Below are 16732 nucleotides of genomic sequence, written 5' to 3' on the forward strand. Positions count from 1 at the left end.
AAATAAAGCTAATCTACAGCAAAAAATTCCCATTATTTTCTGTTTTGCAATTCTTATTAAACAGGGGTTTGTGTGTGCCTCTTTGTGAAGAAAAACAACCCATCTCCTTCAGATAATACTCAGCTGATCCTGTAGATCATTAGCCACATCTTGCAGAGCTTGACATGTGATGTGCAGCACACCACGCTGACATTCTTGCATAACTTCTCAGTGTGCTATTTGTCCTAACAATAAAAGGCCTGTTTAAGTGAACTTCTTTGGAAGAATTGTTTTATGTGAATTGTGCCAAAGTATCACTTTTGGAATGTTAATTGAATTGATGTTCTAATAAAAATTGAAGAGTCAAAACTGCTGGACATATTGGTATACATCAATTTTGACAAGGGAAAGACATCCTTAGAAAGGTCAGGGGCATAAAGGGGATTTTTCTCCCAACCAATCAGGGCTTTCTTGAGTGGATTGGCCTATAATCATTCTGAGGGTATATGGCAAAAAAGAAAAACAGCAAAGACAGCCAAAATAAGATGATGAATGCTTTTTACTGGTGAGAACCATAAAGAGAAGTACATTATTAGTAGTTGGTGCTGTCATTTATTTTAGGCAGTTGAGATGGGATCTTGCCACTGCATACAGATCTTAAGGACAGGTGTCAAGATGGTGGGGCCAGGCTTTTCAGTAGTGCCCAGTGATGGGGCAAGGGAGAGAAGGCACAAATCAAAACACAGGAAGTGTAATCTAAATATTAGGAACAACTTCTGTGCTTTGAGTGTGATAGAGCACTGGAACAGGCTGTCCAGGGAGATTTGGGATCCTCCTTATCTGGAAATGTTCTAAAACCTGCCTGGAATTATCTTGTGCAACCTGCTCTAGGCAGGCCTGCTTTAGCCTGGACTAGATGATTTCCAGAGGTCCCTTCCAACTGCAATGATCCTGGGATTTGTGCAACTTTCCTTTTGAAAATGCTCTAAACAAGCAATAAGCTTGCATCTGTAAAGAAATATAGCCCGCATTACTTTTAGCAAAGTTATCAATCCTTTATAAGGGAAGACTTCTCTTTCAAGAAAGTAGGTGAAGTGGATAGAATTTTAGTGCAAAACCTTCTATGTATTTTGTATTTGTTGGTCCTTGCCACAACATGGTCCTTTAAATCTTATTTATGGCACATTAGTTAGCTTTAGTTTAGTAGCTACACTTTAAGGGGAGAGTAAAGAAGTAGGCTAGAAGAAATCTGCATAAAGCTTTTTACATTAAATGTATTACTATTCTTATGTATGAAGTATAGTGGAATTTCCATTTTCAGTAAGTAATCACCTGGTATTTCTTTATTTGAGGTGCCTTCTAGTGATTCTTTTCGTTTAGAATTATTTTGAATTTTATAAATATTCTGAAGTCTTTTCCTGGACACACTGATTGTGATGTTAGTTTTTTTTTTTTTTAAATTTGTGTGGCAACACAGTCTGTGCTTTTGGTACCCTTAGATAAAGCAGAGGAAGGGTGAGCTGCATTTCCTAATGCACATGATAGGTGCTGGTGTAGACTAGTCTTCTAGGGGGTAGTTGTCTTCTCTTGGCAGAATCTTAATAGCTAATTTAGATGCCCAAATGGATGTTGGCTTTGTTATGTAAAGGAATGGAAATAAAGGATTAATTTTATTTTTTCCCTTGCATATTATATTAGAGACAGAATCCCTAGTCAAAGGCCTTGATGGTTAGTAATGCTATTAATTTCATCCAGCTTTTCCTGCAACCTGTTGTAGATTTTCCTCTTATTCCATGGAGAATATGTTAATATCTATTACTTAGTCCTGCATAAGCTTGCTTCCAAAGAGAAAAGGTAAGATTTATGCTCTCTTTAAAAATGTGTTTAAAAATTAGCCCTTTCTCACAGCCCTTCACTTACTTATCTCTGTGTATTTTTCCTAGATTTTTTTTCTGTCGTTATTTAGATTCCCTAGTAACAGAGTTTACGTATATTTTTGGATGTATTTTATCCCAGACACTGTTGGATCACTGATGGTAGTTTAGTAGTCTTCTAAAAAAAAAAACCTCTTTAATGTTTTTATTTATGTAGAAGGGTACACCTTAATCTCACAGGATAAAAGTCATACTGTTGAACCATAGCTCATAAATTCAGGATTATAGTACCAAGGCATTTCCTGTTTTATCAAAATGTTCTCTGCTTCCAGTTAGATGATTAGTTGGCTTTTCTTGAGTAACTTTATCCACTTGTCCAGGCAAAAATTAGATCTACTAAATTGAATTTTTAATATTGGATAGAATTCAGTTCTATAGCCTGCCAGTGGATTGTATAAAATTTCTGAAAGTGAAATCAGCGGGGACTAGATTATAGTGACATAATGTAATGCCACCTCCAGATCAGGAAAATAATGTTACATTCCTCCTGTAAAGCAGCACACTGCAGTCTCAAGATCTGCCTTTTATTCAAATGTCATGGAGTTAAATGTATTAGATAAAGCATCTTCTGCTTCACTGCTTACAGTTCATAAGGCTATCTCATCTGTGGCAGTCAGCTCGAATACATTATTGGCTCCTCTGAATCTGGGACTTGCCTCCTTTGGGATATTATGATCTTTTTTTATGGGACGAGATTTGTAGCACTTGGAACTAATGTCCAGAGTATATTTGCCTTCCTGAATGCCAGCCTCCAGGGGAGAAGAAGGAGCTCATGCAGTACATTTCCTTTATCTATATAAAAGCAGCAGTATAAATGCCTAAATGCTGTCAGGCTTGGCTCTTAGCTTTAGATCTAAGCTTGTGAATAACCTCTGATGTGTGTGTGTGTGTATATAGTGGTAGGAAGAAGGAATCATGTGCAACACAATGGTGCTTTTACATGTTTTTATGTTTTAAATCAGAGTGAAAAGAAAAATGTTATGAAGACTGAAGTCATGTTAATTGTTTCTATTTATTTTAAAAGTGTGTTTAAATAACCTTTAAATAAATATAATTTCTAAGACCATACCTGAGGGTGTTTAAGTAATTAATAGAAAATTATTGTGCGGTGTGCAAGTTCTAGTCTTTCTAGTAATTGATTTTTGTGTCCAAGGGGTACATTTGTTAGTGGAAGTGTGGTATTTCTAGTACGATAATTAAAGCTGACTGGAGGACAGGGTTCAGTTTGATCATGGTTTCTTGTCTTGCTTAAGTGAGAAGTGAATGATTGCTTCGGTTCGTGTGGATTGTTTTCTCACACTGAGCTGCTGTTTTGCAGAAGGAGATTTAGAAGATTTGAATAATTCATGTTTGTAGAATGGGGATGTTTGCAGGGTCTTGGCAATTTCAGACTCCTTCACAACTCAAAGTATTTGCTCATTAAGTGAAACTTGCACAGATTTAAGGGAAGAGATGATTTCTTTCACAAATTCAACTCTTCTATTGCAAGATAAAGATTCTTGAGTTAACAATTCAGAATAAATGGTGTTTAGAAGTAGAATAATCATGTCTCAATCGTGCATTACTTTGAACCCACTTTCTTGACTGTTTTCGATATTTTCTCTTTGGAGAGCTGTATTAAATAATTTTCTTTTGTTCATTGTTCACTTAACGCATGTGGTTGTTATTTTCTTCCATGTGTAGCTCTTTCTACTTTAAAACATGCAAGCAAAGCCCTTTGGGTATTAAGATCACTACTGTCCTATGTTTATGTTGTATTCTGCTTTGGCCAAGACATACATATCTAATTTTAATAACTTAAATAGAAGCTGCTAAAATAGGGCACAGTTCATGCCTTGAATGTTGATTCATATCTAAATAAAGAGTATAAACAAAATAAACGTCATCTTGGTTTTTTTAGCAGAGTTAGACATCTGTTGCATTCTGAAACTTCAACATATGTGTCTCCTATAATGCAGCTTTGTGAATGCATAATACTGGGTGAAGGTGGATCTTAAATGAATTTTACAGTTGCTCAACTTTAATTCTTTTTGTGGTTGGTGTTTTTTTTTTTTTTTCCTCTGGGGAGGGGTAAGGTGTGTTGTGGTGGAGTTTTTTGTTTGCTTTGATTTGTTGGTTTAATTATTTAGTTTCTCTCCATTTCAGAGACTTTTATTCCATAGGGAATTTTTTGTCTTGAAGAAAAACCAAATGCTTGCATTTTTCTGGCAGATCAGGAAATCAGGTATTCAGGCAGCTCCTGGACATGTAGAAACTAGACTCTCCAGTGCTTTGTGGCTCATATTTCCACTAATTTCTACTTATGTCCTCCTTGTTAATCCTCTGGGATGGAGAGCTTTATTTTTATCCCCAGGTAACCACAGGTGTAGTCCAGTTCTTGACACAGCTTCTGACTTCAAGGGAAATATGATAAAGCCACCTACAAGAAATATATACCAATCTTGAGCAAGGCAATGAAGAACTGACTTCATTACTGTCAATACTTGACAGCCTGACTCATATATGGGCAGGAGAATTTTCCTGAAACCTTTAGGGACCTTTACTGTTTGTTCTTTGATAGTCATTACATATCTTGGTATATGTGCACAAATAGAAATCTCAGTTCCTAGCAAAATTGTTTCCCCTGATGTCCTTTAAAGGGTCACAACTTTACTGCCTTGCCTATGAACAGAAAGAAATGTTGTTCCCCTCTCAAAAAAGGGATCTTTGTCTACTCTTGTGATCTTGAGGATGTTCCTGCTGAGGTAACTCAAGTGCATAAGGGTCACCCTTTGAACCTTCATCTACTGCAGCTGAATCCTCAAAGCTCATTTCTTTGTAATACTGATTTCTGTGTTGTGTCATGGGTGTCATACTTTCTCTTTTCTTTCCTCTTCTAGCTACCTCCCTAAGGTACAGTTCCTGTCTGTGTATGCTCAAGTTCAGATTCCTGTAAAGCAGAAAAATAATTTGAAAGACAAAACCTAGCTGATACCTTGTGTTTCTGTTAATTTCTCTCTGCTATTCAGATTACAGTACTGTACAAATCATGGTGAAAATCCTTGGAAGGTACCTGGTTTATACACTCAGCACTTGCTGGACAATTCTACAATCTTGTGTACTTTTAAAGCAATGGTAGCATGCCTCTGTTGCCCACCTTTGTATACTTTTCCCCACTACATATTTACCTTAGGAACTGAGTTTTGCTGCCTCTCAGGCTGTGGTATCAGAGTAGAAACAGTACTTTTTCCAGTGCTTTATTGAAGACCTTTTTAGCTCTTTAATATTTGTTGTGTTTTATTAAAACCTCCAGACTGAAAGTAACAGCCTGTTTTGCATTCTTGTGTGTGCTCAACACTGAGTGATTGAAAACTTCTTCTTCCGATAGAAGTTTTCTTGAAACCTTGTCTGTGTGAAGTTGTACCACTTCAGAAGTTGTGGTGAAAGCCTTTGAAGAGGTGGTAGGTAAGGAGCATTCAGCTCTGGCTTCTGCTCTCATAAACATCCACAGCAACTTCATGGGCTGCTTTGAGTATCACCCTCAGGGGATATGGGCAGGCAGAGAGCTCGGAGAGCAGCACTGAGGTGCTGATGTTGTCAGTGAATCCCACTGGGAAGGCATTGGGATGCTTGGATGGGCCGTCCCATCCAGAGAAAGCATTCACAGGGGCTGCTGCCTTCCAGCTGAGAGGTCAAAGTGCAGTAAGAGGCCTTAAGTTCGAATCTTAGACTTTAAATTTAGCTTTGCTTATTTGTCAAGCCAGCCTCTTGCAAGATCTGATTTTCTCTTTTTTCTTTGTTAGGTTCATTATGAACTTTATGGTACTGAGGTTCATTTGGCTGAAAACTCTTTGGTTATTTTATGACAACCATCACAGGACTTTGAAAATGCTCGTTGCTTGTGCTACCTCTAAGTGGCCGAAGTCTCCAACGAGACTTTGTATAATTTATGGAAGACCTTCTGGAAATCTAATGGTGCTGCAGATACAGCTGTAGGGTTGTTGAACTGCTCCAAACACAGCCAAATATAAAGATGAAAAGAAAATGAGTTAGTTTTTGGTTGCTTGGTTTTCAGAATTTTCCCTGATGTTGTGCTTTTGGTTGATTTGGTGGTTCTCGCAATTCCTTTGACTGCAAATTATGTGATAGTTCTGTCACTCCTCTCTGTTACCTTTATTTTTTTGAAAAGGCAAAATTGTTTAATTGTTTGATTTAGGCCTCCCCATTTAATTTAACTAATTGTTTAAAAAAATATGCGGATGGAGTGGGACCAGATGGGTCCAGAGGAAAAAATAGCTGGCTATAAGAAGGGGATGGCTGTTCTCATGCAGTAAGTTTTTCATCTATTTTGCCTGACACCTTGACGACATACTGGATATTAGTTTAAATAATTTGTGTAGTTTTAGGGTTTTTTTGCATAATTAGAGTTGTTCCAGCCCTTAAGTATCAAAAGTGTTCTGTATAAGGAAGCTGCTGCAAAAAATACATTGTGGAGTTTTTCCTGCATGTAGATTGTGTGAGGGTGAGCCAAGGAGACTATCCATAATTCCTTAGACACTATTAATCCCTTATGCAAGATAAATTCTTAGTGTTTCTTTCCCCCTTTCAACCATATACTAGTTGTAGAAGTAGTCAGTTGGTAGTTGCCATGTAAAAGTGTCATGCTTTATATTATGCTATGCAGCATTAGATTAACATAAAAATGCCATAAAACAAGTAATAGTATTGTTCTGGTGCATGGTTGCTGCAGCAAGCCATTCTGGGGGCTGCATTTTTTGGCTTAGGCATCTGAAGTGGGAGAACAGGGTGAGATACATGTTCCATTGTGGTTTCCAGACCACAGTATAATCAGGGTTCAGGTGAGAACAAAAACAATTACAGTGCAAACTTTTATTGAAAACTTGGGGACATTTAACGACTCAGTTCAGTACAACTGAAAGTACAACTTTAACATGAGATTGGCAGAAAAAAGCATAAAAAACCTGACCTCCTCCCTCCCCTGTATCCCAGTCTCCCTTGCCTTTATTTAACATACCTAAACAAGGGTAAACATAGCTGTTCTTTTTTTTTTTAACCTCCTTTTTTTCCTATCTCCCAGATCATGAGTTAAAAATTTTCTTTGGCTGAGGGAAAGCAAACAGAGGTTATACAAAATTACATCAAGGCAAATTTCTATAAACTTTGCCTAATGATTTTCTGAATGCTGTTCACTGAACTTTTGACCTCTGCAATGTTATATAACTATTACAAATTTTTCACTTTGAGGAAAGTCTTTAAATTACACGCATGTTTTTGATGTGAAATCCTCATTTTCTGTGTGACGAGAAAGTAACTGAGGAACAACTATTTATTTTTTCTCAGCATTAGGCCTGAATTTATAGACATCTGTTTCTACCCTTTTTTTTCCAATCATTCACCAGCCTGAGAGATCCCACAATCTTTCCTCATGCAAATATTTCACATGCTTGTGAGCATTCTCACCAGCTTCCTTTTACCACTCTTGATAGTGAACTCTGTGCCTTTCCAAACCTGTTTCTCTGGCAGTTACCAAAGTTTCACTCAGTGTTAGAAGTTCAATAATATTTGGATTTCATGTTCTAGCTTGAGCTTTCCCAGATATCTTCTACTGATAATGTTGAGCACTTTTTCTTTCTTCTGGCAGCTGTGGGGTACAATCCTGATGCTTACTGAAGGACTCACTGTAGTGACTGTTCTGCTCCTAACTGGAGGTAGATTCTGATTTCCTTTCACGGTGTGCATGTTCATGTGCAGATGTGTTTTCCCAATGTGTGCTGACCTGCATTTTTCAGCATTAATTTCTTCTGCCTTTCATATTCCATAGTCACTTACAAGGATTTCATGATTTCGTTCATGATTTCGTTTATGATGATGAAATAGCTCATGGTGGTCAGTAGCTTTGTGCAGAAGATGAATGTAACCAGATCTCTTCCAGATTTTCTATAAATGAAGGCTCTTTGCAAAGAGATTGTATGAAGAGAGGTGGAAAATGATGATGATTTTTAAACATTCGTAAGCGGGCAGTTGGATCTTTTTTCTTTTTTCTCTCTTTTTTTTTTTTCCTTTGTTCATTCACATTTATGTAGTGACCTAAGGCTGACTCTGATGGCTGGTTGAAATCTAGTGTGTTTTATCTTTTCCTTGATACAGTTTAGGATAGTAAAACAAACAGCATATTCTACAGATAGCAAGTATTTGGGCAATGTAGCAGTTCTCAATAGGAAGGAACACACAGTTTTTCCATTAATCCTCTTGCAACTACTGAAGAACATTGCTCCCCAGGAGAGTCAATTTTGTCTTCCAAGAAATGAAGTTGAAGGACACCAGCAAGGTTTGCTTGGACATGCTGGAAGATAGTCCTTAAACGAGGAGAAAGAAATGTTTTAACTGTTGGCTATTGAGCGATGGTCAGGGCAACTTAAAAGATAAATTTCTCTTAGAATGTATTAGAATATTCTGTATATTGTGTGCTTAGTACTCTAAAATAATGTGAAAACTGGTGGTGGGACAGATGTATATCACTTCAGGCTGTATACCACAAGAGACTTTTGCTGTAAAGCCAGTGTACCTGAGCACTGTGGGCATGTAGCATCAGACTATATAACTTATAAAATCCTTCAAAGCCTAGGAACAAGTGGATTACTGATTTTGATACAGATTTCTGAACTAGATGTACTTGAAAATGTGTGCTGGATTTATAGGAGTAATAAATTCTAGCAGAACTTGAAGCAGTAGTACTTTTTTATTGTAGATGGTGAAGTAGATGGATGGGCCATCTGTGGGTGCAAGCAGGGTAGTAGTTAATGTGACATAAATTAACTATCATGCAACATAATCAAAAAAGAAGCCAATTTTTTTTTTCTCTCTGCAAGTATGAATGCTGCACGAGCTTCCTTGTTCCCTTGTTTCTACAGATTCCCTTCTCTGAGACTGAGCAAGCAGTGAGCAGAGCTGTTCTGTGGCACTGTTGCTCTCTTATGGAAAAGCAGAAGGTAAAAACTGAAAGTGCTACAAAAAACACATTTTTTACCTTCACTGCTTCATCCAGACCTGTGAAATAGGTTTAAAATTCCTTAAACTCTCTTACTTGGTTAATAATGTGTTTTCCAGCACACTAACACTTGTTGTGTTTAAACCCTTGCCAGGACGGGAGCAGTTCCATGGCCTTGGGTCCATGTACTGCAGAGGAGCGGCTGCTGTGATCCTCACGTATGATGTGAACAGCCTCCAAAGCCTGACAGAGCTGGAAGAGAGATTCTTGGCACTGACAGACAGTGCAAGTGCTGACTGCATTTTTGCTATTGTTGGAAATAAAGTTGACCTCAGCGATGACTGCACTTTACCACTGGATGAAAATAGACTTGAGAAGTCTGGTGCCAGCTGTGGCTCAAAGGTGCAAAAACAAGTCCGTGCAGAGGATGCAATTGCACTCTATAAAAAGATACTGAAATACAAAATGCTAGATGAGAAGGATGTTCCAGCAGCTGAGAAAATGTGTTTTGAGACCAGTGCAAAGACAGGATACATGGTGGACTACCTCTTTGAAACTGTGTTTGACATGGTAGTCCCAATAATCGTACGGCAGAAAGCTGAGGGGCCACAGCAAACCGTAGACATCACGGACTACAAGCCAGCCAAAAGGACAAAATCAGGTTGTTGTGCCTGAACCATCTATGTGACGTGGAAAAGGGGAGAGATTTTTCACTCCAGCAAAATGAGGAATAAGAACTGCTTGCAGCTGACCAGAAAGAAAAAGTCAAGGAATAAATAGACTAAAATGGTGTATGCAAAAACAAACAAACAAAAAAGACCCAAATAAATATTGTGATCATTAAAGGCTTCTGGGCAGCTCTGTGTATAAAAAAATGGGAATATGAGTGAAATAATGGAGTAAGACTTGCCAGTTTCCATGGGCTCTGAAGACAAAGGATGTGTTATTACAATGGGTAGCAACAATCATTTGGACAGATTTGAAAGATCCTGATTTTTAGTGACTTGCCATTTCATGTTGCATGCAAATGATCTATTTGTGTACTCTTGAAAACTTTCATATGTTGATCTTCTTTTCCCTTATGATTCTAACTTTGAAAGATTGAACACACAGTACTTTTTTATTCTTAAGGAAAAAAAGAAAATCCAGGTATATTTATATTTGTAGCTAATAAATCAATTGCAATCTTTTTATGTCAGGCATGACAGCATACAATTCAGAGGCTGAGCTATTAAAATCACTGTGGATATGTGCTGTTCATTTGGAGACTTTATTAATGAGAATTCTTCTTCCATAGTGGGCTTTCATGTGTTAACAAGCAGAATCCCAGCTCTTGCTGTTCTAATTGGAAGTTGCAGGAGGAAGTTTTTTTATTTTCCTTCCATTTTTCTCTTATAAGTATTTTTAATATAGGTGGGTTTTGGGGAAAAAAAATCAATCTTGTCTGTAATTTTGTAAAAACCTCTTTTTGGTGCCTTTAGGGATATCATTGTATTCAATACCTGTATGCTGTCTCCTTTCCCACTCCTTAGTTGTTCTCAGGCAGAGCTGCAGCTTTGATTTTTATCAGCTATGCATGACTTTACTACCTGGAGTAGTAATTACCTCTACCTGGAGGGAAGTGAAGACTGGTGTTTTCTGATGTGAAATGGGCTAATGCAGGAGGAAGGGAAGAAAGTGCCTTTTGTGGAGTAAAGGGCCCATGAAGGAGCAGTAATGAGGTACGTGCTTTCTCTCCTGACTGCAGTAAAAAGGAGTGGCTAACACTTAATACAGCTCCTAGAGTTTCCCAACCCTCTTGGCTACAAAGAATGCTTGTAGTGACCCAGGAACTCACACTGAACTGAGGCAGAGTGGAGAATTTCTGGTTTTGAAACACCCCCCCCCCCCCCCCCCCCATTCCTCCCAAAAGCAGCCACCCACTCAAACTCAAAGATGCAGCTTGCATATTTTCAGTTTTGTGAGCTCTTGCATGGGGACTCCATCTTCCTTTGTATGCCTCTGGTACAATTTTCTAAAACTAAGGATTGGTGGTTCTTATGCTTTGTCATTGCTTCTCTCTGTCCCAAATCACAGTTATTTCATACATAGGGAGAAAATTCCTAAATAAACAATAAATTATTACTAAATATATTTAAGGCGTTTTTTTTGGAAGTACATCCTCTTGAGCAAATTGCTGCAGAGCAGTAGCTTTATTTTCTGCTTTCAAGTTAATTCATAGTACACGTGTAGTAGGGAAGAATGGCTTGAGAGATAAACCACTGAGCATTAAATAATATAAGCACAAGTTTGGGTTGGAAGGGACCTTTAAAATGTCATTTAGTCTGCTCCCCCATGCATTGAGCAGGTAGGTTTTCAACTTAATCAGGTTGCTCAAAGCTCTGTCCAATCAAAACTTGAATATTTCCATGGATGGGGCATCTACCACCTCTCTGGGCATCCTATTGCAGTGTTTTACCACTCATTGTCAAAATGTCTTCCTTATATTTAGTCTGCACCTGCCCTGTCATGCTTTAAAATCATCACCCCTTTTTCTATTGCTACAGGCTCTGCTAAGGGTTGTAATCTTTTTGAGTTTGCTAGTGGCTTGCAGACACCTACTAGTCTGCCAGACTAAACAACACATGAGCTGTGGTATTTTAAAATGTGTATAATTAGAAACCTTCTAGCTATTAACAAAATTCCTGGGTCAGTATGTAGTCTTCCTTCAGGACTGGGAAGAGACAAACAGGCTACACCCTCTGTTTGTGACCAAAGGGTTCTGCTGACACATCTGTGAGAGGTCCAGCACTGGCTTTCCTGCATCTGTTGGCAACGGAACCTGCAACACACACTGATTGCAAGGTCAGGCATTTTGGGAGATGCTTGGGAGATGTACATCTAGGAGGTACAGAATAGGAAAAATATTTGTAAATTTAATATCCCACACTTCCTAAGTTAAAAATATTTGCAATTCAGTTGCACCATCATTTGATTCATATGAGATCTTAAGTAATTCTTGCAGTCTTTCTAAAATCTCCAACTCGGGTGTTTTCACCAAACACGATGACACAGGAACCAGTCTTGTGTGCTGCAGTTTTGCCCTTAAGGCTACGCTTGTCTGGTATGATGTTTGTGGCTTTTTAGTGTTGTTGGCTATTGTTCCTTGAGAAATTTCTGGGTTATGATGGGTTGATGCTGTACCAGTCTTTGTGAGATCATGGGGTTACATGACAGAGCTGGGAAGTTGTGTAATACGTGGGAGCTATTGATGAGAGGTCAGTTGTCTGGAGCTGGGCGTGTTGTGGTGATGCTGAAGCCAAGGGAAATCCAAGCATGGGCAGAGGACTCTGCCTGTCCTGGCAGGGAGGGGGAACTCGTTTGACAAGCATTTATTCCCCGTGCCCCCCTCCCTGTTACGTCTGGATGATGTGATTATATAGAGTGAAATAAAAGAGGTGCTATTTTTGGCCATGCTGGGTGAATGTGGACTACAGGCCATCCAGTGCCTGAGGTGATGGTTGAGCCAGGCTGGCCCATGGGGGAGAATCCATCCTGCTTTCTGCCCCTCACAGGCACTCATGGTGCAAGACACAGGTTGCCATGGACCCTTGACAACCCCAACAAGGCTTCTAGTCTTGTGGGGCCACAAAAGGAGCCAGAACCTCCTCTTCCAGGGACCACAGATAGGGCTGGCAAAGCTGCTGATCCCTCTTAGTTATATCCTAGCCCACATCATGGTAGGAAGCACTCCTGCCTGTTTCTGCTGCTCTGTTTGTGGGTCATGGGCTGCAGTGATGTTGCTTTTTTCCCTTGTTCAGTAGGGTTTAACTATTGTGTGCTGACAGCTGCAGAGCTGCATCCCTGTCCCCCGCAGTGGATGGCTGTGCCTGAGGGTGCCCCAGGTCCCCATGTAGGTACAGGGGCAGCTGCTACCTGCACTTGGGCACTCTTGGCATATTGACAGTGTCCCCTCAGCCTCTCCTCTGGCAACAATCTCACACCTCCTGTGCCAAGGCCATATTTACTGCTTGCTGTTTGCTAATTTTCTATTTCAGGCAGCCATGGACAAGCACAGTCATGTAGGGTGTGAACAGACTCTGCTCATTTACTCAGTACACTCTGAGGGAATAATGGGGGTCAACTCACCTCACTATATTGACTTCACTGTATCTGTATTGATACAGTGATGCAGTATTACCTTTAGAAGGGGAAAATTATCATTTGTCTTCTCCAGGCTCAGTAGCATGTTGTACTTCAGCATGTTTTCAAACAGGAAAGTGTAGGAAGCATACACTGTGCTTTGAAACAAAAGATTTGGTCAAACCAAGGCAAAATATCTGTGATTTTTTTTTTTTTTTTACATCCTAGGCTGGACCATTCTAGTTGAATAAAAGAATTGTTTTGTTTTTTTGTTTTGTTGTAGCTGAGTTTTTCCTGTATAAAGATATTTTAGTTTCCTGAAAGTGGGTTCAACAACCAAAACTGTGGAATGGTTTGGGTTGGAAGGGATCTTCAAGAATCATCTTATTCCAACCCTCTGGCCATGGGCAAGGACATTTGCCAGCCACTCAAGCGGGTTGCTCAAAGCCTCATCCAGCTTGGCCTTGAACACTCCTGGGGATGGGAGCTAGCCACAGCTTCTCTTTTGCAACCTGCTCCAGTGTCTCACCACCCTCACTGTAAAAAATTTCCTCCTTCTGTCCAATCTAAACCAACCCCCTTTCAGTTTAGAACTGCTGCCCCTTGGCCTGTCACTACAGGTCTTGTTAAGTCCCCTTTAGGTACTTTGGGGCTGCTGTAAGATCTCCATAGAGTCCTCTTTTTCAGCTGAACAACTCCAACTGAGTGCCTGTCTGCAGAGGAGAGGAGGTAGCAGTTAAGAGACAGTTTGACAAGTCATTCTCCTTCCATGCAGTGCTCTGGATTAGCTCACCAGGTGAAATCCTCTGTCTGCTGTGAGTGTTCCACGTGTTTGCGTGCACGAGCTGCCTCCACTTCTCAGAGAGGTGATTGCGCAGGCTTTGGAGAAACACAGCCATGGGTACACAGACCTGAAGCACATGACGAGCACAAAGTACAGAAGTTCAAGCCTGCTTAGCACGCTATGGTTGGTTTTTCCCTGCGCTATGCTGATGTGTTCCACTTAATGCTGTGATGGGACCACTCTGAACAAATTTGTTAAGATCAGCTTATGGCGTTAGAGAAAATGAACAGGCAAAGCAACTGTTGGTGGAAGAACTATGTGCAGAAGTTTTATGTGCAAAAGTAATGAGCTTTGTAGGAAGATTGGGTAATATATTAGCCATGAAAATCCAAATTGTTTGCTGTTGTTGACATAATTAGTTTCTACAGATTTGTTTAACCTTCACTTGAGTTCTCTTAAAACACTGAATGTGCTGCATTGCCAGAGTTGCATGCTGTACAACCCACAAGTGATACTTGTATGATCATCCCAGAGGCACTGCTGTCTAGCAATATATGGAAGAGGCAAGCTGTCTATTCTTGGGTATTTGTCACTGCCACATTTAAGAGAATTCGCATATACAGAATAGATTTAGCTCATGTTGACCACAATGCTTTCAATACTAAGTGTTTTATTTAGCTGAAATAAGTAAGTGTGATGTTTATTCAGGGGCTGCCTTTCAGAGCTAGTTCAGGGTCAGAGAGCTCATTTAAAGCTCAGGTAATTTCTCTGTTTATATACTATCTAATTCTATGAGCACCTCATCTAGGTCAGACAGTGTGCTAGGTAAGTACCTGAAGGCAACCTACTAGACAGATGGCATTTTTACAAGGCCATGTGCCAGGACAGGGGGGAATGGTTTCAAACTGAGAGTAGGTTTAGATTAGATATTAAGAAAAAATTCTTTACTGTGAAGGTGGTGATGCACTGGAACATATCACCAGAAGCTGTGGGTGCCCCATCCCTGGAATTGTTCAAGCCCAGGCTGGATGTCACTTTGAGCAACCTGGTCTAGTGAAAGGTGTCCCTGTGCATGGCAGGGGGCTTGGAACAGAATTGTTTTTATGGTCCCTTCTAATTTAATCCATTCTGTGATTCTAGACCTTTAGCTTAATTTATATTTTTTTTTTTGTGGAGGTAACACTTTTCAAGTCTGGTAAATGTTGATATCCTCAGCATTGTAGAGCATGAATAATTGTTGTTTTAATCTGCAATGCCACAGTTTATTTGCTTTAATCATTCTAACAACAGATTAAATACTATTTTACTTGTTCAGCTTAAATAAATGATTTTAGAGACAGCTTCCCTCTTAGATCTTTTGAAGTGCCATGAAATAAACAAATGTGTTCTAGTTGAAGAGTTTGAGTTTCAGTGGGAGGAGTTTGCTGGGAGTGCTTTTCCAATTCCTTAGTGCAAACAAAGTATTTCAACAGAATAGTCCATATACATTGTTTGAAAAAACACAGTTTACAAAACAGAAATCACCAACAAATAGACATGTAGAAAAAAACAGGTTTTATTTATGATACAGTGAGGCTGGAATGTAATAATAAAAGCCAAGAAGCACCTGAAGCAGGAGTGAGGTGAGTTACTGAAAAATCAACTGTTGTTGCTATAAATGTTAATCAAATTATGTGAACATGAAATTTGTAGCTGATAATTTTTTCCCCTCATCTCTTGCAGTGCTGATAGACAACTTTGGACTAAGTTGCTTCTTTCTACAGAATGAAAGAACTAGCTATTCTGGCAATTATCAACCCTTTTCTACAGGAAAATATGGTGCCAAATAAATGCCTTGCTTGCCTCCCCTTTGCTTTTGCCAGGATGACTGTGTGCAGGTTGGGATGGTGGCTGTCCCATTGCCACTTGTCCCCAGCTGCCAGGACAGGACACATTCAGAGAGCCAGCTGGCAGGGCTGCAAGTTCTGTGTTTGAGGGTCATGTGTCATCAAGCCCTCCTGCAAATCCTAAAGCCCATTTGTGATGAGTGTTTTAATTTCAGAGGGGAAAAGGTGCAATGCAAAAACCAATTGCTGCTGCATGGGTGGTGTGACACAGATGAAATGTCCACAGCAACGTGGAGCGAGGGATCCTTTGGCTTGGGATATGTCAAGGAAAAACATCATCAAGCTTATAAAAGAAAATGCTAGTCTTCATCATGTAGATTTATAACCAAACTGAAAGAGTTACATTTTGTGATTACTGTTTTTGGGACCTTGTGGGCTTTGTTATTGGCAGTGGTTAAGTGCTAAACAATGGTGAGGCTTGGGGAAAAAAAACCCAACCAAAACAAACAAAAGCAAAACAAAACAAAAACCAAAAAACATCCGTGTTGAGTGTGTTTGAAATGCCCAAGGACAAAATATTAAAATGTAAGTTATGTGTCAGTGCTGGACATCAGCATTTTGGACCACAGTATATTTTCAGTATTTTGCAACAATTTAGGACTTAGATCATCTTTTGTTAATTTATGGACCCGCAGCTGTTAGTGTTTACTGTTGTGACAAATTCAGTATATAGAAAGATACATATATTCTCTTCAGGTAAATGCGGTGGGTATCTGACCAAGGAAGCTTTTTATTACTGAAGTTTTTTTGGTGTTTCAAAGCTGTGAATATTTCTATCATTTGGCAAATGATGTAATATTAGACTAGCAAGAAACGTGTATATATACTGTATAGTGGGAGAACACAGCAGTAGATCTGTTAGACTTAATTTGTGTTATACTTGCTTTTACAGACGTTTAAAAAATTAATTTCCATTCAGCTTTTGAGGTAATAAGTTAAAAAAGCACCAACATCATTTATTCAATTGTCTAACCACCACAGAAGGCTCCTCTGTATAAGAACTACATGATAAGGCGGTTCTGTATACTGTGAGAGACTT

General features: G+C 39.3%; 1 protein-coding gene across 4 annotated transcripts in view; it reads left to right on the forward strand.

Moving 5' to 3' along the window:
• Positions 1-11016, forward strand: part of RAB20 (RAB20, member RAS oncogene family) — a 28860-nt gene extending 17844 nt beyond the window's left edge. For 2 of the 4 annotated variants that reach the window (XM_062488001.1, XM_062488000.1), the window contains exon 4: positions 9056-11015. In XM_062488001.1, the coding sequence (XP_062343985.1) occupies positions 9056-9576 (521 nt within the window). In that variant the 3' untranslated portion in view covers positions 9577-11015. Of the gene's footprint in view, positions 1-9055 lie in introns of all 4 variants that reach the window. The other 2 variants (XR_009932992.1, XM_062488002.1) reach the window with 2 other exon arrangements.
• The last annotated feature ends 5716 nt before the right edge of the window (positions 11017-16732 follow it).

Source organism: Cinclus cinclus, chromosome 2, assembly GCF_963662255.1.
Source record: "Cinclus cinclus chromosome 2, bCinCin1.1, whole genome shotgun sequence".
NCBI classification, from domain to species: Eukaryota; Metazoa; Chordata; class Aves; order Passeriformes; family Cinclidae; genus Cinclus; species Cinclus cinclus.